The 26,964-nt window shown below is 53.4% G+C and overlaps 1 protein-coding gene across 50 annotated transcripts in view; it reads right to left on the minus strand.

The window, feature by feature from the left end:
• The window catches only part of CELF4 (CUGBP Elav-like family member 4), a 297,443-nt gene that overhangs the window by 213,582 nt on the left and 56,897 nt on the right, over window positions 1-26,964 (minus strand). For all 50 annotated transcript variants that reach the window (XM_043558680.1, XM_043558697.1, XM_043558655.1 and 47 more), the window contains exon 2: window positions 7,982-8,064. In XM_043558680.1, coding sequence (XP_043414615.1) covers window positions 7,982-8,064 — 83 coding nt within the window. The remainder of the gene's footprint in view (window positions 1-7,981; window positions 8,065-26,964) is intronic.

Genomic DNA, 26,964 nt, shown 5'->3' on the forward strand with positions numbered 1-26,964 from the left:
TTCTGCCTCTTCTGTGCTGAACACGACGTTGGGCACACCAGGCCCACTTGCTTTGTGCCCACTCAGCCACCAGGGGAGGAAGCCACTTGCCTAGTGCCCCCTGGTGGTCTAATTGAGAAGACCACAGCCGCCTTTGATCAAAACACGAACTGAATCACAATAAACTGGGACCTTGGGAGACCTCATCCCCCTGAACTTGAGCCCTTTTCGCTTTACAGCAAGTATTCTCATGAATAATTGAAGAATAGGGAACCACACTGCTTCCTGCCATCATCACCCAGTGTTGCCCATCTTTGCTAGGACAAGGCAGCCCACCAATTGGGAATGACTCCCTATGGGAGTTAAGAGTCACTTGCTTGAAACATGGGGACACCTTCCCACCTAGGCCAGTGTGGGCAGGGACAGAGAAGAGGAGAGTGGGCAGTTTAGGAGAGGCAAAGGCCCAGGCAGGAGGAAGACTCAGATTTCTCTGTGGGAAGGGGAAAGAAGTCTCTGGATGGAAGCAAGGAAGGTGGGCTGGGCCAAGGCCTGGTGTGGAAGAGAGGAGGCAAGATCAGAGGGTGCCACGGTAGCCCCTGTCCCTATCTGGTGCTTGGTGTCCGGATTTAAGGCATTTCTGACTTCCCAATGGGAACTCTGGTGTTCCCTTCTGCATAATATACTCTTAGCCCCAGCCCTCCTGTCTGTGGCACGGTCTGAGAGGCTGAGAGGCAGCCAGATCTGTTTCCTGGCAGAATGGGGATCCTGCAAAGGGAGGAGCTGGAGAAAGAAATGATCTTTAATGCCTGGAGGTGAGCCTTGCCCTCTTCTGCTACCCATTACTCCCTCTATGCTTTCGCCATTGGGGGGTGTGCCCCTTAAACTCTCCCACCTCTGACACTCTAAGGACCCTGGGGTTTGTCCCCCAAGTGAGGAGAGCCAGTGAAGAAGAGAGAGGAAGGCTCTGCCTCAAGGCCTAATTGTGTGTTTTCCACTCGCCCTTGGCCCTAACACAGGGCCTAGGGTCCCTTAGGGTCCCTTGACACTATTGACATTTGGGGCCAGATAATTCTTTATGGGGAGGGGGGCGCTGTCCTGTGCATTGTAGTGTAGGATGTGTAGCAACTTTCTGGCCCCTACCTACCAGATGCCAGTAGTGTCTCCAGACAATGTCAACTGTCCCCTGAGGGGCAAAATTGCTCTCAAGTGTAGAACTGATGTTCTAAAAGGACAGATGAACAGTCGTTTTTAAGAAATATAGGAAAAGAAGATATGTGATTCATTTCCCCAAGAGAGAAAGAAAAAAATCGAGGCCAGGGTGAGATGCAGAGCAAGGTCTGGTGGGACACGCCCCCCACTTGCCCACCACAATCCAAATTCTTTTGAAGACTTTTCCTCCCTGTCGTGGAAGAGCCAAAGAGTTGCCTATTTCTCAGCGCCATGGGCTGAACTGTGTTCCCTCCAAAAAGATGCCGAAGTCCTAACCTCCACCCAGTCCCCATGAAAGTAGCCTTATTTGACATAGGGTCTTTGCAGAAGTAATCAAGTTAAGATGAGGTTATATGACTGGTGTCCTTATCAGAGGGGAAATCTGGACACAGACAGACACGCCTACAGGGAAGATGATGTGACACCACAGAAGAATGCCATCCAAAAGCCAGGGAACGCCTGAGGCTCCCAGAAATGAGGCATGAGGCCTGGAACAGATTCTCCCTCACAGCCCTCGGTAGGAATCAATCTTGCCAACACCTTGATCTTGGACTTCTAGCCCCAGCACTGTAAGACAATAAACTGCTGTTGTTTAAGCTTCCCAGGTTGCAGCATTTTGTTACAGCAGCCCCCAAACTTACACACTCGCTAAGAAGAAAGACAGCAGGGCCAGGGAGCTGGAGGCATGCAGGGATCTGGCTTGTGACCCCACCACTCAAAGCAGAGATGCACAAAGGTGGCAGCGGCTGGGGAAGAAGATGCACGTGCTGATGGGACCCAGGCTCACTGCATAGAGACAAACACCAACCCTGTGCCCAGAGGACAGACAAGTGGAAATACATCATATCTCTAAAATGAAACGCTTTGATTGCGCCAATCACCAGAAGTTGTAAAACTACCCTGAAGAATTAACAGCTTCCGTACATGCTAACTACATCCATCATAAATTCGTCTTTTAGTTTCTGTTATCATATCACGGTCTCTGGGGACCCCTGTCTTGTCATCATTTGCCCTTTATAATTTATTCATCTTGTTCTTGCCTGCATCCTTTCTACTTATCATTCATCTTTACAGTTGTACATAAAATTGGATGGATCCTTCCATGGCAGGGCTGTCAGGAGGGAGACGGGCCTCATCAGGGAAGCCCCAGGAAAGCTGGTGGAGGTCCCACTAGAGCATCTGAGGATGTCAAGGTGGAGGTGGGGTGGGATGGAGGGAGAGGATGGGAGGAGGAAAGGAGAGAGCCAGGAGAGGCAAGTGAGAAGGGTAAATGAAGAAAGGGTGGAAAATGAAAGGGGAAAAGAGGAAGAGAAAAATGACCAGAAGGGAGAGAAAGGAGGAGGAACCAGGCATAAAAAGAAAAGAGAGAAAGAGAAAGAATGGGAGACAAGCTGGGATTTGGGCAAAGGAAAGCGGGGAAGAGGGACAAAGATAGAGGCATCCTGAGCCAGTGGGGCCAGAAATCCAATGAAGGTTGTTTGTTTTTGTTTTTGTTTTGTTTTTTAAGTAGGCTCCATGCCCAACGTGGGGCTTGAACTCATGACCCTGAGATTAAGAGCTGTGTGCTTGGGGCACCTGGGTGGCTCAGTCAGTTAAGTGTCTGACTCTTGATTTTGGCTCAGGTAATGATCTCAGGGTTCATGAATTCAAGCCCTGCATTGGGCTTTGCTCCAACAGCTCAGAGCCTGCTTGGGATTCTGTCTCCCTCTCTCTCTCTCTCCCCTCCCTCACCTGCTCTCTATCTCTCTCAAAATAAATAAAAATAAAGCTAAAAAAAGAAAAAGTGGGCTCTACTAACTGAGCTAGCCAGGTGCCTCTATTTATTTTTTTTTTTAATTTTTAATTTTAAATCTTTCCTGGTACACTCCAAGAAGGTCACACTGAATTTCCATGGAAATGACAGGTCCCGAGTTATAGAGACCTGAGTCCGGAGGTGTGATGGCAGTGATGTTGCTTATCTACTGGGCTGAATCCAGGGCTAGGGGTGGGAGACAGACAGAGAGGAGTGTGTTGGTTTGCTTTGTATTCTTGGGCTGCCGGAGTGAGGGCATAAAAGCCAATCTTTAACTAGTGAATTGGAACTTTAATGTTTACCAAACAGATACAGCTCCCACCCTTTCCCCCCCCCTACCCCCCACCCCAGCTCCCTCTCCTCCCCTCTTCTCTGCTTGCTCCCTCTTCTGGCTGCTTCCTGGCCTCCTGATAACTGAACCCAGTTCTCCCCCCTCAGCAGTCCTGGTGAGGAGCCCTTTCTGCTGTCAGAGGAGCAAAGTGCTGGCCACTACTGGCCTTGTCGCCTGGTTTTCCTAATGAGAGTCTCTCCCCAGAGGCCTTACATTTCTAACTTTGGAAACAGATGGGGTCTTCCTTGAAGACAATTGCCTGAAAATTCTGAAAGGCAGGGGTTGGGGGGACTAGGACTAAGCAGCAGGGGCCTATTTTAAGGAATGGAATCCTTCCAAGAGGCCTCCTGTGCACACTTAGGTCCCAGGGAGCTCTCAGAGTGGACCTCTCCAGCCCAGCTCACAGCTCCTGACCTGTCATGCATGCCTTGTCTACAGGCTGTTCTCAGACCAGTGCTCTCATCTGACATAGCTGTCTTCCTCCCAACTCTCTATTCCCAACCTGCCCATATCCTGAACAAAACCCTTGAGCAACTCCTATACCCCACGGTCATCCGGGTCCCCTCTAAAGCAACAGGTAACACTAAAAAAAGAGATAAGTATCCTGGGTTTGGGTAGTAGACCTGGTGCTGGTCATGGCTTGGCCATTTGTTAATTGTGTGACTTTGGACAAATTGCTTTATCTAAGCCTGGGTCTCTTAATCGAAGCCTGTAGGGGATGATCTTGATATCTTCTTCATAGGGTAGTTGTGAAGATAAAATGAGGTAATGCAGATAACATGCTTATTTCATGCCCATCAGATAATAAGTGCTTAAGAAATATTAATTGTTGTTATTGAGCAATTGTCTACCCTACCCACTTTATAATAACCCGCTATCTTGTGTTATTGACGATATTTTTGTTCGTGTGTGTGGCTTCTGTCCCTAACTTGATGGACAACTCCAAGAGGGGTAGGGATGAGTTTTTCTAATCACTGTATCTGCCAGGATGCCTAGAACAGTGCCCGGCACACACTCAGGAAATATTTGTTGATGGATTGAGAAACTGCCCCATGTGGACTATACCCTACAAATAGTGGAACAAACATCGTACATGGAAGAGAGTGGGCTGGAGAGGGGCAGAAGGTCAGGAATAAGAGATCAAGAGTGCAAGGAAGAAAGGCACCTGGGAAGCTCAGTCCGTTGAGCACCCCACTCTTGAATATGGCTCAGGTCATGATCCCAGGGTGGTGGGATTGAGCCCCGAATGGGAGCGTGGAGCCTGCTTAAGATTCTCTCTCTTTCTTCTCTCTCTCCCTCCCCCTCCCTCTGGCCCTTTCCTCTGCTCAATCTCTCTCCCTCTTAAAAAAAAAAGTATGAAGAAGAGATAGAAATGAAGAGTTTAGAAAAGCGGGATCACTTTGCCTAGATTCTGGCAGAAGATACTGTTCAAAAGGACCCTGATGACATTCTAACAAAGTCATGCTGAACTCAAAAACAGTAATCCATATGTGATACTGATCCAGGGATGACTCCATAAGCCATGCTAGGGGCTTTGGTTAGGCTGGTACACAGGGATACTGACCTCTGACTTGTAAGAACAGCCATTGAGGAATGGTTTCTGAGATTCCACTTACTCCAAGAGAAATGTCAGCTCCCCTTCTCAGTCCCCAAATGAGGACATCTTTAGCTCTGTCTCTGTTGTTTTGTTGTTGTTTTTGGTGATAGTGATGTGTGTGTGTGTGTGTGTGTGTGTGTGTGTGTGTGTGTGACAACAGTGGGATTGTTTTTCTTGCTGCCAACAGGCTAGCTCTGTAACTTGCTGGGAAACAGAATGGGTTGTCTGCATTATTTTCTCCCCTCTTTTTCTTTTCAGTGAGAAACTGGAGGGCTGGTTTTAATGGATTGATTTTAATGGATTTTGAAGTCTGGAAAAGTGCCCAAATTGCAGAGGTTACCAGTTTTCTAGGTTCTTTTTTCAATTTCTTTCTCCTTAATCAGACATAGAGTTCACTCACTGGGGCACCTAGTGTGGTCAAGTAAGAAGAGGTATCTTTCTGTGCCCCCTCAACCTAACGGGTGGCCATGGACACAGCCTCAATTGGTGGGAACACCCATTATTTGGGTGGGTGAGAGCATTTTGCTTGGTCCCGTCCCTGTATTTGCTAGTGTTAAGTTTTCTCCAATCTCAAAGGAGAGAATCGACCAACAATAATAACACCAGTTCTGCCTTCTGGAATCCACTTTAAAGCATAATTTTATGTGGTCATTTTGTTTTTCACTTTTTTCCATGTGAGTGTGTGTGTGGGGACAATGTGCCCTGGGAAGTTTGAGCTTCAGTCTTGTCTTTTCTTTCTGTCCCTCCTGCTGTAGGCTGTGCCTTTCCTGAGAATTGTGATGAGGTCTTTGAGGCCATGAGTCTCCCTGTGAGGCCTTTGAAGAAAGGACAGGCTTTCCAGGCACTGCAAGGGGACTCTAGGCTATGTTTTAGCTCCACCGTTGGCTTCTCCTCACCCCTCCCATCTCCCAACATACATTCATGTTTCTTTTGTCCTTTCTCCCAAACTTTACCAACTTGTCTTTGTGATTTCAGAAAAATGCCACTGGATCTCCCAGTATGAAGGATTAGCACAGATTATGGGGAACAGTGTTAATTATCGGTGGAAGGGGGGCTGGCGCGTCGCTCCAATGTGCTCCTGATTTCCCCTGGGCCTTTCTGCCTGGTAATAAGCCTGCTTTAATCTGGCAGGCCCCTTGGTGAAATCAGCACCACGGACAGTGGTATTGATTGCTTCTGAGAAACCATCACAGCTGCTCAACCAAATTACCTTTGATATGTGACCTTTAATGTAATTACTGCAACATCAAAGTATTTCTATAAATTATTAAAGAACTAATACACTCCATCATTTAGCTATTCTATTATATGTAAAATAAACAACCACAAGTTAATGTTAGAATCTGAACAATCCACACTTGCTACTGAAATTCTCCCAATCCCCGTTCTCTCCCCCTTCAAAATCCTGAGCCTGTCCCTCCCACCTTCTCTTTCTGTTTCCCCATCTAATTCCCAGCTTTTAGCCATCATGAAACTCCCTGGCAATCTCTCTCAAGCTGATGAAGAGCCTCCCAAAAACAATGTGGTATTTTCTATTCCATTTGGGTGGCTCTAAAATATCTATCACAGTCTCCCCAAAACAAAGTACCATAAACACTTTATTAATCAGCACAAACCTTTCTCAGAAGCCTTTGATTATCTTACAATATGGCTTTATGCTTCACACATAACATGGGGCGATGTGGAGCATATTTCTGCCATCTTACAGAGGGCACCCAGAAAGTAATTACTATAATATATGTGCATGTAGCGGCGCCACTAAAAAACCAACTGGGGAATGGCCACCGTGCCAGAGCAAGGCTCCACACAAAAACCTGTGCGGTGCATGATTTCCATACATTTACATCCGCGGGTATGTTATTAAGATGACTCAGCCCCGTGCTTTGCAATCACAAGTACCAAAATACAATACAAAGCTGTCTTAATGGAAGGAAGGCCCTCCCCTCCCCTAAATGGGTAAAAAAAGGATCTTTGATGCAAGGGAAGGCTGTCCCGACCCAGGGTTGCATTTTCAGTCTACCTGGTTAACCTTTCCCGCTGTGGGCCAGAAATGGAAAGGTGTGTTTACGTACAGGTTTGCTTGGTAACAATGTAAACATGCATGTGTAAACACTGGTGAGCATACATACAGAATACACGTGCTCCCCTGCAGTGTCCATTGTATAAGCTTAAACACGGTATATTTGTAAATTCTTTAAATTATGTCCACAAACACTCACATCTTTCCATTTATCTTTAGATACTCGGTGAGCCGTATATCTACCCCCCCCCCCCATCTCTCTGAACCCACAGGAGAGACCGCGCAGACCCTTGACCCGAGGAACACTTCTTATTTTATGGTGATGAACTAGCCTCGATAATAGCCATGGCTGATATCACACCCAGTTAGGGGGGCCATAAATAATTCTCTTCTCCCCCGCACAGAAGCTATAAACCAGGGCCGAGGCGCGATAGTTTATCAAAGACGAGGGCTGGCTCCTTAAATAAACCGCGGTGATCTCACTTGCGGCGCCGAGCTTGGGCGCGGAGGCGCCCCCTCCCGCCCCGGCCCCCGCCCCCACCCCCGCCCCAGGAACAGCCTGAGTCCGACGTCTATCGGCGGGTGCTCAGGCGGCCCGGCTACCAGGGGCCCCGTGGGGCCGGCGGAGGCAGCTCCGGGTTCCGGGGAACCAGGGCACCCGGCGTCTCCGCCCCGGCTGCCCGAGCGGGCAGTGTGCGGATCAGGGACCCGATCGGAGGCGCCGGGAGGGCCAGGGAGGAGCCAAGCCCCAGCTCCGTGGTCTTGGCGGAGTTCGCCCTCAGCCCGGGATTCCGTCGGGCCTGGACGGCGGAGTGCGGAGGCCGCCGGGCGAGCTCCGAGCCCGGCGCCCACGCGCCCTCTCCCCCGCGCGGCGCCTCGGGGCTTCTAGGGGCGCGGGGCGCGGGGCGGGAGTAGGGGGAGCGCGAGCTCCCGAGCGAAAGCAGGCGCGCGCCCGGGCCCGCGATCCCCCGGCCAGCAGCGTCGCAGCCCGGCCTCCCGAAGTCGCCCCCTGTCGGCGCGTCCGTCGCTCGCGCCTCGGCAGGCGCCACTTACCCCGGGCAGGGTCTTCTGCTCGTGCAGCGCGCTCTGGGCCTTCAGCGCTGACTCACGCTCGCAGTAGGTGAGGAAAGCGCAGCCTGGGGAGGGAAGGAAGCGCCGAGAAGGGTCAGTGGGGCGCCCCCGGGCCGCCGACGCGCCCTCTCGCCCGCCCTCCAGTCTGGGCCCCTCCCCGCTCTAGGTCCCTCTCCCCACCTCTCTCTCTCTCTCTCTCTCTCTCTCTCTCCCTCTCCCCCCCCCTCCCCTGTGCACTCTACTCGAGCTTTCTTGCCTCTCCGTTTTCCTGTCGGCTTTTTGTCCCTTGCGTTGCTTTTTTGTTTTGCTCACTCGCTGAAGTCTCCCCACCCTGCATCTTCCCCCCCCCCCCACCACGCCCCCTCTTCCCGTGGGTCTCTTTTTGTCCTCTGCCCTGATGCCTCAGGCGCTAGCTCGGCCTTCTCCCTCCTTCCTCCCCAGGGTGCTGTTCTGTCCGTTTCAGCTCAAGCCCCAGTACCTCCCTGAAGGGGCAGCTTCCAGCCCTCACCCTCAGTACCTCTAGTCACGTTTGACCATGAATTCATTCTGGCCCCTTAAGAGTGCTGCCGGCTGCTCTATGAGGGATGAAGGAGGGACCTTCCTGGTCTGCCGAATAGTCTCCATCTGTAGGGAGGACCCCAGGCCTGGTTGTGCTAATAAAGTGAATGGGGCTATCCATGTGTCCCCTGTCATCACATGTACCACTGTGATGCTTCAAAACGCTCCTAGTCAAAGGGCTTCTTGGGCATGTCCAGCCCACCAATGCACAGTACTGGACCTGAGGCCTGCTTTTGCTGTGCTTCTAATTCTCTAGGTGACCCTGGCAAATGCTGTTCCCTCTGTGGCCTCAGTCTCCTCGGGTGTGAACTGAGAGGGTTGACCCAGTGGTCTCCAAGGTCACTCCAGTGTAGTTTTCCCCCTGAGTGACTCTGACGGTGCCTCACCAGGGAATCTGGATTTTACAGAACAACGTACCTAACTCAAGGGGTGACTTTTTAATGCTGGCCCTTCAGGCATGGTGACAAAGCAAAGAGCATGCTTGCTAGTGGGAGAGTTTCTTGGGCAGTTCCCTCAAACTGCCCCGTGTTAGGGGCCTCGTCCTCTGTCTGCAGATGTGGCCGAGTATGGCCTCAGAGGCCTACAAGACCTGGGCCATGGGGGAAGTCAGAAAGTCAACTTTGGCCAGCAGAAGGCTTGAGTCTCCTGGGGAACTGTTACCTCAGATTTTCTAAAGCCACTCAAGCCCCAGAGATGGCCCCCTCCAGGCTGTCTCCTCCCTTGTTTCACTGTCTTCTTTCCCTCCACTGCCCCCCTTGCTTTGTTCTCATGCTCTTTTCTCCCCATTTTCCCATCTTCCAATCCCATCCATCTTCCAAGAATCTGATCAAGTTCTACTGACACCAAGCAGCCCGTCTTGACTTGTCCAGTCCATCTCAAGCCAACCTCACTTCTTGACCACACACAGCTGGCCCTTTGGTCATTCTCATGGCCATTTGTTAACTACTTCTCAAGTACCCACTGTGTGCCAGGCCCTGTGGCCCGGGCCCTCTTCCTATGAGGTCTGCAGGCTGGTGGTGCCTATGCCAACCCTTGTTACCAGGCTTGCTCTGGCTTCTTGGTGCCCTGGCACAGAGTGCACTCCCAGCATCCTCCACAGTTCCTTTCTCCTCCATCACCCAGTAAAAACCCCTTCCTCCTCTTCCAGTGTAGCAATTAGTTCCGACTCCCTTCCCCTCCTGGTTTCAGAGAGGAGATGGAAGGGAATGTAGGTGCAAAGGGGATATAAAGATAGGAGGGAGGAAACAGGGAGAGAAACCTGGGAGGCAGAAACTCTCAGCAACCTGTAGGCTCTGTACCTTCCCCACCTCCAACTCTTGCCCCAGGCCTAGAGGAGGTGTGAGTTCCAAGAAGCCTCTCCCCCACTCCCATCTCATCCCTCCCTATCCAGACCCAGGTCACCCTGCCTTCTCCCCCCTCTCCCCACTCCTCCCCCCTGGTCCTGGCAGACGGTTATTGATGGAGACACCAGGGGACTGAAATGAATAGCGGTCAGAGGCCCCCATGACGTTGTCCCTCGTGCTGCTGCCTGCGTCTCTGGGGGCCTCTTTCCTCCTGTCCCTTCCCTGGCCTTGTCCTCTGCCTGTGCCTGCCTGCAACTGGGAGGCAGCCACTGTCTCACTGCATGCAGGCAAGCCAGCTAGGGACAAGGTCAGGGGCAGGTGTGGAGAGGGAGGAGAAGGAAGAACCAGAAGAGGAGGAAGGTGGAAGGAGGAGATGGTACAGGGAGGAGTAAGAAGAGGTGGGAGGAAGGGGAGGAAGTGGAGGGGGAAGGAAGATGAGGTGGAGAAAATGACCACATTGTTATGACCCAGGATAACAAGGGAAGGATCCCAGGAAGAAGAAAGAAAGAAAGAATCTGTTGCTTTTTTCCAGCTTCTAGGAATTTCTGCCACATTTTTGGGAGAGCTCACAGGTTCTGTCAATCAGAATCTTTGAGGGACCCCCCCAGACTCCATGTGACCCTCCCTAACATCTCCACCCTTGAGCTCACCTCCTTCAATTCTTCCTCTTGCTCACCCCCTTGCCTCCTTCCTGTTTCTCAGCCCTGCAGGGCACACTCTGCCTTAGGACTTTTGGAACCACATTTACCCCCCTATATGCATGGCTTGCTCCTTCACTCCCCTCAGGTTTCTGCTTAAATGTGACCTAGAGATGCCCTTTCTGACCTCCTTTCACACAATACCCTTCCCCAACACACACTTACTCTCTGACCCCTTGCCTTGTTTACTCTTCTCTTTGGCACTCCTCCCCACTGAGCTATTAACGTTACATGTTTGTTCCTTGATTGTCAGTTTTCCCAACCTGCAAGGGAGTTCAGGGACTTGCTTTTGTCCTATTCCTGCTTCGTTCTCAAGGCCCCACAGCAGGGCAGGATCTCGATACATATTTGTCAAGAGCATTGAATCCCCGCCTCTGGCAACTTTTGCAGGGCCAGTAGGAGGGGGGCAGGGAAGCAGTGCCTGGGGGCTGTTGGGTGCTGACCAAGGCACTAAGGACACTGAGGCATTCTGGCATTCCATAGTGGTGGGGGGACTAGGTTGCCCCTGAGAGGTGATAGGTGGTCCCTGCTGGGAGGCCTCCAAGGCTTTCTGAGCCCATTTCCCTAGCGTCAGACCTTCTGGTTACTGTCACTCCCCTGCTTTCTCCCGTAAAGCCATCACTGATGCACGGTTCCAGACAGGAAGCTGTTTTCGGGGGATACCCTTACCAGCCAAGGGTCACTTACTGATTGTTCTCTGAACCCCATTATCCTCATCTACAAACAGGGAGAGTAATCCCCCTCAAATAGGGAGACCTATTAGTCAAAGAGTACCAACAACCTCCGCAGCGCTGTCTAACTGTAGAGCACGGCATAAACATAAGCCTCCCTTTGGTGGTCAGGAGGTCAGAGGGCAGAGTCCTTCCTTCCGTCTCTCTGCACCTCTGCCAGGAGTGACCAGCCTTATAGAGGCTTATAGAGAGGAGCCCCCACCCGGCTCTTCTCAAGGGATCTCTCCAGCCAGTCCAATGTCACGTCTCACTATGGCTCTTTTTAAAGAAGCAGATATGGATAAACAGATATTAACCGCTGACTCCAGCTTGCATGAAGGGACTGCATCTGCTCCCTTGCTGAGGGCGGAGGCCTGGGGGGATGGCAGCTTGGCGGGGAGGGGGTGGCTTCAGGAGGACAAGTTGCCATCACAGCGTCCTGCAGAGCACGGCGGGCACCCTGAGGTGGAGGCTGAGGTGGCGCTCAGGGTGGCCAGGGGAGAAGAGGGTGCCCAAGCCTCACCCACTGGACACGTGCCGGCCTCTCATGTGTAGGGAAAGGGGGTGGTACACACAGAACCCCCACTCTGAAAAGTTAGATTTGACTTCCTGTTGCTCATTGCTGTTCCTCACAGGAGTAGAGGTGGGGGCTCCCAGCTTTGAGGGTGGTGCAGGGGCCTCGGCTCAGCAGCCACCAAAGCTGTCATGCTCACTCTCCTGTGACGTGCTGAGGTATCCTCAGAAACACACCTGGTGAGGCCTCTTGGGAATTCACAGACTCTTCAGGAAATGGGATTCTCTGCCTACTGAGCCAACAGAGCATGGGAGAGGAGGCTAGACCAGGCTGTGAACCTTGAGAAGGGAACATCTTTCCCAGGAATGGGGCTGTGGCCCAGCATTCCCTCCCTGACCTGGCCCTACAGGTGTTCTCCTATTTGTGCTCACAGAGAGAGCAAGAGTCCACTGTTCGGAATGGCACGGCAACTGAAAACCACCTAAAGGTCTCTCAGCATACAGGTGGTTTCGTGATTCAACTGGGGAATATTCTACAGCAGTTAAAAGGGTGGAATGGTCCTAAATGGACCAGCGTGGGAAGACACAGTCAGATGGCAAAAGCAAGTTGCAAAATAGCACACATCACATATGCATAATGGAGACATATTCCATTAGTTTCATATGCACCGAAATCTGTATTTACCCCATGGCACAAAGTCTAGAAGGTGTCACACCAAGCTGAAAACAGGGAGTACGGGGGAAGGTGGGGCATGTCTCTCATAACGTTAACTTTTTTTGGTTTGATTGACACATTGTGACACCAGAGTGTATTCATGCATCCCTTGCACAATTAACTTTAAAGAAGATTTTTGCTGAAAGAGGATAGGATGAAAATGGAGTAAATGCAAATGTGTAGGCCAGACCCACAGTCCGTTTTGAGGGGACAAAGAGCATTGGGCATCAGCTTCCTGGCAAATTATTCATGAGAGAAATTATCATTTAAGAGTCTAGCTATGTCCCGATCTCAAAGCTTCCTTCAAGCTCGGGAACCAAAGCAGATTCCCTCCCTCCAGCAAACTGTGAATGGTGTTCATCCTGGTCCTCTGGTCCTGAGTTCCAGCAGCTGAGGTTTGTGGGATGGAGTCCATGATGGACAAAGCACAGAGCTTCCCCAACTCTGCCCTCCAGTTCTCCCATTCAGCCCAGTGATGCGGATGCAGTCTCTGAGGTGGGAAGCGCAGAAGTGACTCTGGAATCTCTAATGAGGTATGACCTCTCTGCTCAGCTCCCACTTTTCCTGTCCCACTGTCTTGGAGGGAGGGCTCCCCAGCGCCAGCTCCTCCCCTCAGTCTCCCATCCTCCTGAACCACAGACCAGAGCAGAATAGAAATGCAACCCGGCAGAGCAGGGACAGGTTTTGGAAATGATTGGGGGTGGGAGTGAGGGCAGAGAGATGTCATACTTTGAGAAAAGTCACAAGGCAGTGCTGCCAGCAGCAGCTGATGGCCTGGGCTCTGTGCACAAGGTGGCTGCCATGCCCACGTGTCCGGGTTCACACCGACCTGCCTCTCTTCTGCTGCTCTCACTTCTGCCATGTGCACGAACACTGGCCTCCACTCACTCCTCCCCATGCTGCCATTTAACCTCTTCCCACTCACCATACTTATTTACTTGTCCCTCCTATTTATCAGTTTCTCGTCTTGTCTCTGAATAGATTGTCCACTCTGTGAGGGCGGAGATGAGAGCTTGTAAGTGGAGAGCTGAGTTTCTAGCTGAGGTGTCCAAGGGCTGGGAGACCAAGAGAGCCCGAGGGGGTGGTGGGAGAAGGAGAGACACCTGGCACCAAAGAGAGAGCAGGAAGCCCAGAGGAGGACCGGAAGGAAGGAGAAGGGTGTGATCGGGAGAGGTTCACAAGGAGCCCCAGAACCAGGGAGCCACAGGGAGACAGGCAGAGCTGGTGATGGCAGGAGGGTGTTACCAGGCTAGGGTGCGGGTCGGGGTGGCAGACACCCCTCTCCAGTAGAGCAGCCTGTGGATAATGGTGCAACGGGGCATCGCTGATTCCTGAGAAGGTAGGCGAGTGCCCTCTCCCATGTGGGGGAAAAACACAGCCCGGCAGAATTAATTGCGCGAGATGGCAGTAATTTACAAAGCCCCCGTGTGCGGGGATAAAAGGCCCTTGTCATGGTGAAGTGAAGGAAGTACAATTTCCTGCCCAACTCCAAGCAGGGCTGAAGCCTGGGGTGTAATCATCACAGAAGGGAAGGCTCCAGATGAGCTCCCTCCTCCCACCCAGCCGGGCCTTGGCTTCCCACTAATTGAATTACAGAATTAGCCAGAGGAAGGTGGCCCTAGAATAGGAAGATCTGGACTTTAATAAAACATCAGATCCTTCAGGGCCTGTGCTTGGCCGGCCTGGAGGAAGTGAGAGGAAGCTAGGGCGTGGGGAGGGATGGGCAAGGGAAGGGAGCAGAAAACCCACCAACCAGCCAGACCAATGGGTCAAGGAGGGGCTCCCTGTTCAATGTGATCTTCTTGGGAGGTCCAGGACACCCCCCACTCTGCCCCAGATCTCCACCCACAGACCTGCCTAGTTCCTGAAATCCCATCCTTGGGGCACTACCCCTCAGTGATTCTCACTGAGGCTGCAGCTGAGAATCACCCAGAGGAACAGATACGGGCCCTGCTGCAGAGAAATTAAGGCAGATCTCCCCGGGGGTGGATAGAGAGAGGGAAGGAGAGAAGGAACATCTGCCAGCCTCCCAGAGAAGAGGGCTGCGGGTGTTCTGAGGCCCAATCCATCCCCTCCTCCTTACCCCATAATCCAGTTCCTGTCCCCCGTGGTCTGGGTGAGCAAGGGTGGCCTCTCTGGAGCTTTCTGGAGAAATGTCCCCTTCCTCCGTACGTGTTGGAGATACAGTTCCTCATGTACATGCTCTTCCTCTGGGAGTGTTCTCCCTGCTCTGTGCCTGCCCCAGGTCTGCACCTTCTTCAGGACCCACCTCTTTGGGTCCCTAGGTCTGTGGCGCCCAATGCACCTACCTGGGCCACCGCGATCTCACCTTTGATTCCTATGTGGCTGCCCCTACCCATGGCCTGCCCTAAGGGTGGGCCTTGTCTGTTCATCTAATCCTTGAGCTCCTTGAGAATGGGCCCTTGGGGCTCAGCAGGGCCTGGTGACAGGCAGGAGAAAGAACCCATGGGACTACAACACTGTCTCTACCTTTCTTGGCCAGTGCCCAGACACTGGGTGATCCTCCTGCCATCTTCCCCGGATCTGTCCTGGCTGCTCCAGCCTCCCCGTCCTTTCTACCTAGACCTCATTCCCTCTCCCCTCCTTGTCCAGAGGAGTTCTCCCTGCTGGTATTCTAGCGGTTCCTGTGGTTCTCTTTCCTCCCTAGGGGAAAGACAGTGACTGCCCAGCCACGTCCATGACTCTGATTTCCTCCTGCATCTCTGCCTCCATGGGGTGAGCCCAAGCCTGACCATCCTTTCCCTGCTGCCTCTGCCGTGCCTCTCTCCTTCGGAGCCCACACGTCCTTGTAGGAGTGACCTAGCCTCCCCTCTTCCAAACAGATTTCCCTGACCACACCAACCTCAGCATCCCTTAAAGCCCTGAGCGATGGCCCCTCACCCTTGGCAGAATACACATCTCTGTCTGCCTGGCATTTATGTATTTGTGCACGTGGAAATGCGCCGCTATGGGAACTGCTAACTCCGAAGTCCTCTTCTCCTCCCAGAGACTGACATCATTGAATGCAGTGGTTGCTAAACTTCACTCTTCCCCTGCCTGGGAATGAGTGAGCTGAAATGCTGGGGAGAGATGGCTGGCTGCAGGGGAAGCAGGGGTTGTGGAGAGGGTCTGGGACATCTGCCCTTCGGCTCAAGCTCCTGATGGTGGCGGGAGCCATCCATCTTCCTCAGAGGGGGCCGGGCAGGTGGGGATGACAGGCCTCTCAACAGGCGGGGGAGATAGATGACACCCTCAGCCACCACGTTAGGGCTGCGGGCCTGCTCTCCTCTTCAAGGCCCTTCACTGCTGAAACTCCACCCTGGGCCCTCACCCTGTTGGGGCTCAGCACTGCCCTCCTGTGCCAACTCTCTTCAAACAGGAAACCCCAGAGGAGAGCACGGTGGTCTAGTCAAGAGTTTCTCAGAGTTAACGGTTGCATGACATGGGGAAGTGGCCCTGGATCACTGTGACCCTAAGTGTGTCTCTGACTTCTCTCAGTGCTCCTGCCCTTGGTGGCCACAAGACAGAGATGGGCACAAAGCTAGGGGGTCAGGATCTCCTCAGACCTACACTAGGAAGCCCCAGGGAACGGGCCCGGCCTTCTCTTTCTCTTTCTCTTCCTTTGGGCACAGGGCAGGTCCTGGTAAGTCCAGTCTCAGGGACCTGACTGGCTCTGGACCTCAGAGGCTGCAAAGAGCGGCGGGCAGGCCTTTGCCAAGTGTCTCTCCTGCCAGTTGCCCTTGTTTACACCCTCAGCACTGGAGAATTACATGTCTGGTGTCGGCTGCAACATCTTTATGGCACTGTGAAAAAGGACAAAAACTGGATAGGACATACTGATGGCCTCTCCCCTCTCTCAGCAAAGAGCTCTTGGTGGTGGAGCCTGGCCCAGGGAAGGTGTCAGCCTTTCCGAGGCTCAGCCCATAGGTGAAGAAGGACAGCCTGGTCCGCTGACACACGTGCTGGCTTTCGTTCCCACAGCTGAAGGGCCGCCTTGTCTCTGGGCCAGCTCGCAGAGCATTCCCGTTTGTTCCTTTCTTCGCAGAGAACCTCACCTGCCATGGTGAGGCTGTTGTCTCCCTGAGCTCATCATTCTTGTACCTCAGAGTGGGCTGTGGGCGGGGCGTGTGTAATCAGCATCTGACAACTGCAAGAGGCTGACCTGAGGCCCCCTTATGGCTGTTTGGGGCTCAGTTCCTGTTCCTTCCCACAGCCCTGGGCAGTGTCTAGACCCTGGGGGCCCTCCCGGGAGATGTCCTCCCTCCATACCCTTACCCACCCCATGACCTGCACTTGGGGTAAAGGGCTCTGGAATGACCTTGTTCTCTTCCTTCAAGGACCCAGGTGGTGTCGGCTGAGCTCTCCAGGCCTCACTGGGCCACATGTACCAGACCTCCCTCCACCCCCATTGCCCTCTCCAATGTCAGAGTCAGGCCATGGGCTCCTCCACAGAGGCTCTATGTGAGAATCCACATTGGATTTGAAATGCGTGTGGGGTATCCGTTACTCTCACAAAGACCAGGATAAATGCTAAAGCAGAGAAACTGAACTGTGTTCACTTCTAATCAACCTGGTTGGGGAGTTTAGATCTTCCTGTTTTGAATTTTCTCAGAACAGGGAACACCTGCAGAGAAGCCAGGCGTGACTCAGTAGGAATGGACAGCCAGCTTACTCAGTCCCACAGTGGAAGGGGCTCTCAGGGGCCCCCTTGGCATGATGCAGCCCATCCCTAAACGGTGGGATGCAGTAGGCAGGGCCTCGGAGTAAGCAAGGCCATCTCAACTGGTCCGGGAGAAGAACGGTAATCCTGCCCCAGACCACTTCTGTCCTCTGTGCTCCCATCTCCATTGCCTGCCTGCAACTGCCTTTCCCTCTTGCCTTTCTCCCGTCTTGCTACAACTATGCAGCTTTGTTGGCTGACCTCAGCCACACTGCTGACCCCTGGCCTGACATGCTGAGCTCCTCAGTGTATGGAAATGACATGGTGCAGGATCTGAGCCCCTCAGTAGCCTCCAGCATTAGCCGGGTCGTGTGTGTGTCTCATGCCCACAGAGGAAGCTCAGCGGATGCTTGTTGAATTGCATAGAATGCCCTTTGTTGGAGCTTTACGTGGTGGTTGGTCCAGCTAAATTAAGGTGGGAGTCATTTTCCCCAATAGAACCCCCTTCCCCATGCAGAGGGAAATGTGGAGGAATCCCTTCTTGGCATGTTCCTGAAGCCCCCGGCTGCCAGCCTGAGCTATCCCTGGCATATTCACAAAGGCAGCTCTCTAGCCCATGATGTCCTTGTGTGGTTGGGCATCAGCCTCTCTTGACTCCTTTCTCCCATGAAAGAAAAGATGAAGGCAGGGGGCTGTTGAGTTCCCCTTTGTCCCCCTTCTCAGTCACACTTCTCCACAGCATATCCATGTCACCTCTGGGCCTTTGCACTGGCTCCTCTCCCCACCTGAGATGCCCTCCCTGCTTGGGTGAGGGAAGGATTCCTCTACCAGCTCCTCCCACCCTCTGCAGTCCTCCTCAGCTTCCCAGTGCTCCCTGATTCTCCTTCCAATGAGTTCTTCTATGTCCAAGTGTCTAAAACATAAAAGCAAGGGCTTGGTTGAACAGAGTTTTCTGCTATTCTTGTCCACAGAAACTGTCTCCCCAGTAGACCACAGCTCACTGGCTGGGCCTGTCCTGTCCATCCTCAAACAAGTCCCAGAATGGGAGCTTCATAAGAGTGGCCGAGCTGCTGAGAATCGGAAGGGAGGGCAGGCCAGCTCCACTTTGATCACACTCCGGCACTCAGGACCTTCCAGGTGAGGTGAATTAATCTCGCCTCTCTCTCCTGGCTCCTTTCTAACAGCCCCTAATCCACTTAAAGAACAACAACAACAACAACAACAACAAAAATAGAAGCACACCAACCAAGAAATTCCAACCTCAGCATCCAAGACAGGCTATTTTGAAAAGACCAATAGCCAGGAGTCCCATATTACAAGATCAATGTTTGGAAAATGTGATTTTCTTTTTAAAAGCAGAAAAACAATCTCACACAGTCCTGGCAGGCCACGGTCCAGTTCTTGGTGGAGGGTTGTCTTTCCCTCATGATCTCGGCCACTTAAGCTACTCTTCTGGCCAGGCTTTGGGCTTCACCCAACATCAATAGGATAGGTTCAATCACAGGCATTTAGCAATATTTAACCTGAGGGCCGCAGCAAAGAAGTAGTTAGCAAATGTGACTGGGTTGCTGGCTTCCGTGAGCTAATCCCTCAAGCTCTCTGAGCCCTGGCGGAAGTAGTTGCTCACATTTTAAGAGGGAAAGAGGCTCTAGCTTTTGCTTTAGAGTCACCTGGCCCCAGTCCTGGGAAGGGTCAGAGCACTCAGCCTCCATTCACTGCTCTCCTTGGGAGCGCCCAAGGTGGGTAAGAGGCAATTGGCCAATGGGGAAGGTGACCCATGGCGGGTGGACAAAGCCTGGCATTCAGCTCGATTTCTCCTCTTCCCAGAGCCTTACCCACATCCCACAGAGCCCACCAAGAAAGAAGATTGAACTACCTAATTTACCGATGGGTGCGCAAGGCTAGGACTTAGTGACTGGGATAGGTGGTACTGTCATCCGTGGGCGAGTGAAAGATGATTCATTCATTCATTCATTCATTCCACAACTTGGAATTGATATTGATATCAACTGATATCAATTGATTTATTGATAGCCCACCATTTTCCAGATGATAAAAGGCATAAAGGAGACCCCTGGTAAACAAACTTCAGGGCTACGTGACGTATATGCACGCCTACCAAGTTGAGGTTTGTGGAGGGCTTGTCTGTTGGTGGCACAAATGATAAGAGCAAATCCTGATGTTTAGTTATCTGTTGGTAGTTGGTCTAAGTGCTTCACGTGTATCGAATCATTTAATATAATAGCTATGGAATAGTACTATAATCATCCCCATTTTATAGGTAGGAAATGGAGGCACTCAAAAACAAAAGACTTGCTTGGGACTGTGGCCAGGTCCCTGGAGGAGCTGGGCTGTGAGGTGGGGCAGCCTCCTGTAGAGTGTGTGACCTTAATCCTGGGCTCTGCCACCTCCTGGAGGGGGATCATTGGCTCTGCCCAGGGTGGGGGGAAATCAGTGCAGCTCTCCCCTCCCCCACTTGCTTCCTGCCTTTCTTTTTCTCTCTCATGGCTGGAATCTCATATTCTCTCTTATACATCTATTTAATTCCCATTCCCGACTACTCCAGGATATACCATTTTTCCCCCATCCCCTAAACAAGGTAACATCTGACCCCATGGTTTCTGTCACCAGCCAGGTGGTGCCTCTGGGAAAGCCATTTAACCCTGGTGGCCCGGTTGTTTCCATCAGCAGGACATCTGGACCCCTGGGAAAGGGCTGCAGCCTCTAAGGGAGGTGGGTCTGGCTCTGACAGCCTCTGCCTTGTTCTGGAAGCCCCGGGCAGTTTAGGTAGTTTATGTAGCCCCCCACCTCAACCCGGGCCTCGGGTTCCTTACACGGGAAATGGAGACAGTGACCCCTACCTGCTGGGGTCATGGGCATCCAGCAGAGTGCCTTGCATCTAACTAGTTGATGTTGGGGGTGGGGAGATTACCACTGCTACCACTGTCGGGAGCAGCAGTGGCGATGTGATGTTAAAGACGCCCTATAGTGTGAAAAACAGCACGGGCATTTACGCTGTCTGGTGTTGTCTGCTTCCCCTGTATGGGACCTGCACATTTTACTTGATATAACCTCCCCACCCCAATACATACTCATCAGGACAGGGACCTTGTCTGTTTCCTGCTCTCCAGCAGGCCAGCACCCTGGGGGCTCAGAGCGCTGCGGTTTGCACCGAGAGTCTAAGATGCCAGTGTGTTTACCTCGTGTATCTAATATGCTAATGACAGGAGGCAGTAATGAGCTGGCGGGGACCTGAGTGACAAAGAGCTGGCTTCATGCTTCCCCAAAGAGGCACCTCAGTGTCAATTGTTTCTTTTGTGAGAGGAATTGTTAAAGCTTGGGAATGTGGGCTGCAAGGGCTGGGCAGAGGAGGGGGGGTGGTCCTCGGTCAGGAGGAGTGGAGGTCTTTAGCCGTGCTGAGATGGGACAGTCAGGGAGGGGCAGACCCTGCAGGGTGCACATGGAATCCGATGCCCTCGCGGGAGGGAATGGAAGTGAACTGAACACATCTGTGTTACTCACTGACTCCTGAAGAGGCCTCTGTGAGAGCCCGAATGTGGCAGGGCCGGCCCGATCTGCTGTGGACCCTTGTTGCACCACTCCTAGCACAGGGTGTGGTGTGGTCACAGGAGGCACAGGGTGAAGGACGGACACTGGTTCGGCATTAGAATGTCTACTGAAAGCGATCTCTTGACAGTTAAATGGCCTCCAGTAAGTCACCAGATCTCTCTGGACCTCGGTTTCCTTTTCTGTGAAATGGGTTTTCTATTCCTACCCAGGAGTCTGTGTCCCCAGCATCCAGCATAGTCCTGGCACAAAGTGGGTGTCAGCATACATTCATCAGTGAATGGATGAGTGGAACAGGAGGGAGGGAGGAGGAGGAAGTGTACTCTGTTCTTTTACAGAGGAGGAAAAAAATGCATGTGTCTCTGGGTCAAGGTGAAGCGATCATCCCAAGAACACACAGCTGGTCACTGAGAACTGGACTCCAGGTCCCCGCCTGGCTTCCCAGGTTGAGTGTGGAGAGCACGTCTCTGAGAGGGCCGGAGGACCCAGTGCAGCCTGAGGGGGAGGGAGCAAGCAGACGCTGGGTGGATGAAATGTGTAGGAAGCAGAGAAAATCAGCAGGCAGAGGTGCGTCTCTAAGGATTTGCACCAAATGAAGGGAACAGGAAGAGATTACTGTGAGCAGGTGGAGGTCAAGTCCATCCAGGATCCCCACCCCTGGCTGGGCAGATGGTGGGCAGTGACCAGGTCTACAGGGAGAGGGAGGCACAGGTCTGAAACGCTCATGTGTCCTAGAGGTGTGCATGGTTCTATTGTCTGTTCTCACAGAGGGTCTGAGGGTGGGAAGGAGTGAGGGACCCAAGAGGCTTCATGAGCTGTGCCAGATAGGGCCAACCCGAGGCCTGACATTATCACTTCCATGATGGGTCTGACTCCCACAGCTGGCCATGGCTTGGTCTTTGTATCCCCAGGTTTTATCCTTTCTCTCAGCTTCCTAGAAATTTCCTTTAGAACTCTGCTTTGTCTTGGCTGAGCTGACTGGACCTCATGGCCAAGAAGGCCAGCTAGGGGAGCTGAGGCCTAGAAGGGGAAAGCCGGACAGCGGGGGTAACAAAAAGTGTGGCTGCTGGTGCTCCCCCCTGGCATTTCTGCTCCCAAGCAGCTGTGGCCCTCATCTGAGGCTGAGTACAGAGGCCCCTTCCTGGCTTTACACACCCTGTGAATTGCAGGGCACCAGAAATGGGGGCTATGGCCCAGAGGCCAGGCTAGCTGAGACCAGAAGGTGCAGGACTGGAGTGTAGGACTGGAGGTAAGAAAGGCAGAAATGCAGACAGAGGGAGACCCTGGGTGCAAAGGCCCCTGCTGCACAGAAGTATGAGAAGATCTTGGGCTGAAAGTTGCCACTTGGATGAGAGGCCAGGACAGGACCCTTCTGGCAAGCCCCTGGCCTTCTGGGGACCTCAGCTTCCTTGTCTGTAAAATCCTGACCTGAGCATCAGATTGGCTCTGGCAAAATTCTGGGGGGTGAAAATGGGAAGGAAGAATCAGAGTTCTGGATTTTAATCCTGATTCTACTGGCTTCTGAAGACCTAAGTAGAACAGTGGGAGCCCCCTCCCCCTGCCCACCCCCTCCACCCACCCTGCCACCACAGCCCATGGGCGGCCTCTGAGGCTTACTGCCCTCAATCCTTTCTCAGGTCCAGGGGGCTCTTTGCCCAGTCCTGTCCTGGGGAGGAAGGGAAGGAGAGGAGAGGAAGATGGCATCCAGACCCTTGGTAGCCAGCACAGGGAAGGGCTGGGGAGAGAGGGTCACGGAGGAAGCCTCGAAAAGTGGTATGTGGCCCAGCGACCATGCTTCCCACAGCAGAGGCCCCGGGAAAGCCAGGGACAGAATGGGTGATGAAGGGGCCCCCTGTGGAGGCAGGGAATGCCCCCTGGAAACTTGACAGAGGTGGAGAGGAAGAAGCAGGGGTTATTCCTAGTGATCAAAGTGAGTGTGCTCTGTGTAGGGACCCAGGAAGGGCAGCAGGCATTTACAATCAAATGGTGTGCTCCTTAGAAACACACTGGGCTGGCAAGGGGCTAGCCCACTCTCCCCGCCCCTCCCTCCCTGCACCTCTGTCCTTCCCCATCTCCTGCAGAGTGTTCCAGGCTGGCTGGGGTTGGAAGGGGCAGTGCAGGGCTCAGTGGGCAGCAGCAGCCATCAGTGAGGACACGGTCCCTGGTTTCAGAGACCCAAGCTGCCTCTGCCTCCCATGACCAATCTCCCCGTGAACCTGAACCTCGCACCACCTCGCTGCCTGTTTTCGTCTGCAGGTCTATATATAGCGATCTCGACGCACACTCTGGAATTGGATTTGATGTAGCCCTCTGGACTCGAGCTAACTTTTGGGGAGTAGTTTTCTTGGGAGCCTGCCAGTCCAATTCCTCCCCCATGAACACTAATTACTGCACAGACCTTCTCCATGAAATCAGCGCTGAAGCCATTCCCATCCAGGCGGCTCTCCAAGACGAAATTTTTCTACTGGGAACCGACAGCCGCAAATAAACCTACCATCTACTTAGCAACAGGGAGCAAGAGCAGGCGGGGAGGTGGGGAGGGAGGGGGGACTCGGGGAGAGTGGGAGGGAGGGAGGGGGAGGAGAAGAGGGCTCGCTTCTTTTCTTCCTTCTGTTCTTCATTTTACAGAAAGGGTGTAATCAGCTCTCTCTGGAAAGGTGGTACAGGGTGTCTCATAAGACAGTGCAGTGGCCCAGGAGGAGGTGCCAGAGCACAAGGCCAGTACCTGCTCTTGGCTGCTTGAGCGTGGCCAGAGCCCCCACTGCACCCCTGGATACCGCTGGGCACCTGTGGCAGCCTGCCGGCCTCTCCAGGTTCTACTGCCTGCTTCCCCACCTGTGCCTCCCCAACCACCCTGCAGTCCCCAGCCCATGCCTGGGCACTCTGTCTCGTCTCACTGAGGATGGCCTCCTTCCACCCCTCTGCCTGGCCAGTTCCCGCTCATCTGCCAGGGACCAGACAACAGCCCGGCTCTGTCAGGCGGCACTTCCCGACCCCTCCAGTCCCTCCACTGTGAACTCTAAAGGCGTGTGCCAGCACCCGGCAAGGGGGCCTGCTCTGCCCACTTCCCCTTCAGAGCCTATGGATCAGCTTCCAGGGAAGGGTGAGCACGGGGCTGAACAGAGCATCACAGCACCAGGTCCTGCCCGGTGCGTCGCCACGTGTCTGCGAGGTAGACACCCTCTCCTTCATATCCCCCAGGACAAGCTTGAGGCTCAGAGGGTTCAGGCAGGATGTCCATGGCCATTCACTGCCTCAGAAGAGGCAGGGCTGGGCTTTAAACACGTGGATCTGTGTCCAAAGGCCAGACACTGCACTCTCTCCCTTCTGACTCCCCTGGGATCGTTCTGGGAACAGTGCCTGCCTCTGCCCACCCTGTGCCTCAAAGGTCAGCCCAGGGCTGAACGCTCAGCCTCTGTTCCAGGAGCACTTGTATCAAAGGACAGAAGAATTTTCCCCTGAGGTTTCCTAAGGCCCAGAGCAGGCGCAATGAGCTCTCATGACCACTGGCCATTTGCCCAGAGCAAGCACTCCAGCCAACAAAGCCAGAGAGGCCCTCAGAGCCTGCCAGGGTCACGACACTCTGTACCAGCCTTGCCCAGTTGATGGAAGAGCTGTGCCCTCCCTTGGCAGAGCCCCCTCTGCATCGTGCCTAGCTGTGTGCCCTGGGACCCTCCAACCAGGACCCCTGCCAACAAGTCGCCTCTCCTAGATCCTGTAATTTGTCTAGTGCCACTTCTGCCACCAAAGCTTGGTGCGTCCCTCCACCTCTCTGGGCCTCAGTTTCTCCATCCATCAAATGATGGCTGTGATGATTGCTGCCCCAGTTTCCCTACGTGAGGGTGCGGCATGGGCTTCAAAGGAGCAGGCAGTAGGAAAGCCTGAGTGCTACTCAGATGTCAGTTGTCTCATGCCCATTCAGGACTCTGCTGTCCCCGTCCTCCCCCATCCAGGATGGATGAGTGACACCAGAGCTCAGCCTTCCTCTCCAGTGAAGCAACCAGACTCACAGAGAACCCCACTGGGTCTAGGAGAGTGGCTTCCTGGGGCAGGGAGAGGAGAGGATTCTTGGAAGAGCTCTTTCTCACAAGACAAATCAAGAAAATGGGTTATTCCCAGGGACAAGCCACCTTCCTTTCGGGGGTACGTGCAGCTTTATGTGTAAGGCGAGGAGGGGAGCTGGATGAGCTGGTCTGTGCGGCCTCTGCCACTCAAAGGCAATGCAGGGCAGCGCTTAGGAACGGGGCTTGCACACTGCTTGCCTCTATCGCCTTTTAGCTGTGGGATTTGGGTCAGGTTTCTTAGCCCCTTCCTCCCTCAGTTTCCTCACCTGTAAAATGGGAGATGAGTAGCCCCCACCCCACCGGGTTGCTGAGGGCTTTAAATGAGAACATACATGCCAAGTGTTAGAAAAGGCCCGGCATGTACTAAGTGCAGCCTCGGTCAGTGTTAGCTGTGAGTGAATAGGTGTGCACCAGTCACCGCCAGCATGATGAAGCACTTTCTGGTGCCAGGGACGTCGTTGAGCACCTTTCCACGTTGCCTCACCTACTTCAGTGGCTCTGTTTTCGGCTGTGGTGCATTGATGAAAGGTGGAGAGCACCAAGAGGCGAGACCAGAGTGTTGCTTGGGACCAGAGACATCATTCAGTGTCAGTAGAGTAAGTCCCAGTTCCAGCACCTGGCTAGTGTAAGAAGCTTCCTCGTGGAGAACGAACCTGAGCCGAGTGGGGAGTGGAGAGTGGTCACTGCAGGCCTGGGGCCCACAGGAGCATGCATCCCCAGGCAGCTGAGGGCCAGCCAGGCTGAGCCTGATGAGGTGAGGGAGGGCCTCGGGGGTCCCCAAGGGACGGTCAGGGAGAGGAGCAAGCAGCTGTTTTAGGAGGGTGCCAGACCCGTCTCCAGCTTAAGTGCGTGAGTGGCTTCACCCGGCTGAGACCCTCGAGCCCTGCCAGCTGGGCTGACCCACAGCATCAGGAAAGCGGTCTGGGTTCTGCACACCCTTCCTTCTAGCAGCTCTTACATTTTCTAGTTTTGCTTCCTCATATAAGCTCCTGGTTAATTTTCGTTAGAAAAAGTCGAGCCTCCTTTCATCAGAGCTAAACTTAAAAGGACACAACCGTCACAGGCGGTGCCCTGTGGGGAAGAGGGCAGTGAGTACACCTGTTCTGGCCGGGGCTCAGGCACAGTGGGCTTGAGGGGGCTGAGTGGGGGTGAGGGTGGGAGCCAAGCCCTTCCTGACTAAGGTAAGCACCCTCCTCCCAGGGAAGCACCCCAAGGAGCATCCTTCCTTGGGAACAAAGAGGACCCTAGTAGCAGGCAGGGAGCAGGGCAGTTAGAGATGCAGGCTTTGGCATCAGACAGACCTAGGTTCCTGTCTCAGCTCTACCACTTCCTGGCTGTGTGATCTCAGGTGAGTTCCTTAACCTCTCTGAGCCCCACTTTCCAAACCACATAACAGATTTGAGGCAGGCCTGTTGTGACACATGTAGATCTCCCAGTGCAGCTGCCAGGCCTCACACATGTCCCTCCTGTGATGTCATTAAGCAAAGGTGTCCTGTGGATTATGTGGCTCTCCCTGAGCTGCCCTGGAGCCTATCCTTTCCATGGGGCAGTAGGGTGGTGGACTTGGCCCATCAGCAGTTATTCCCTCCCAGACTGTGGGCAGGCTGTGCCTTTCAAAGCCTCAGCCCCGCAGTGTCTCCCCCTCCCCTCCCCTCCCCGTCCCCTCCCTGCCCCCCTGTTCTTTCAGCACTCTCTGTTCCTTCTCTCAGGCGGTGGATGAGCAGAAAAACAAATCAAAGTTGCCTGCATGTCCCGGAGCCCACGATGCTCCCACGAAACGATCCCTTGCTTCCCATTACCCACCCCAATAACTCTTGTATATGGAGTGTGAAATAATTAGCAGCGGCAAAAATAATTTAGGAAACAAGAAGAAACGAATTGTATAAGCTTGTTTGGGAAAACACAGCCAAGCAAAAAACCCACTACACAGGGAGATGTGGACAGACCAGCTCCCCAGAGGTCAAGCCCTCACTTGGATCACCTGGAAGGGTCCCTTGAAAGGTCCTCACTCAGGACTGGCTTCCTCCACCCCAGTCTCCAGGAGGGGCCCACTGGTGCCATAGCCATGGGCCCCTACATGGGCACAGGGGTGACTTCCCAAAACCCATCTACCTCTCACCTCATTTCATGCCATCCC

The sequence above is a fragment of the Prionailurus bengalensis genome, chromosome D3 (assembly GCF_016509475.1).
Source record: "Prionailurus bengalensis isolate Pbe53 chromosome D3, Fcat_Pben_1.1_paternal_pri, whole genome shotgun sequence".
Taxonomy (NCBI): domain Eukaryota; kingdom Metazoa; phylum Chordata; class Mammalia; order Carnivora; family Felidae; genus Prionailurus; species Prionailurus bengalensis.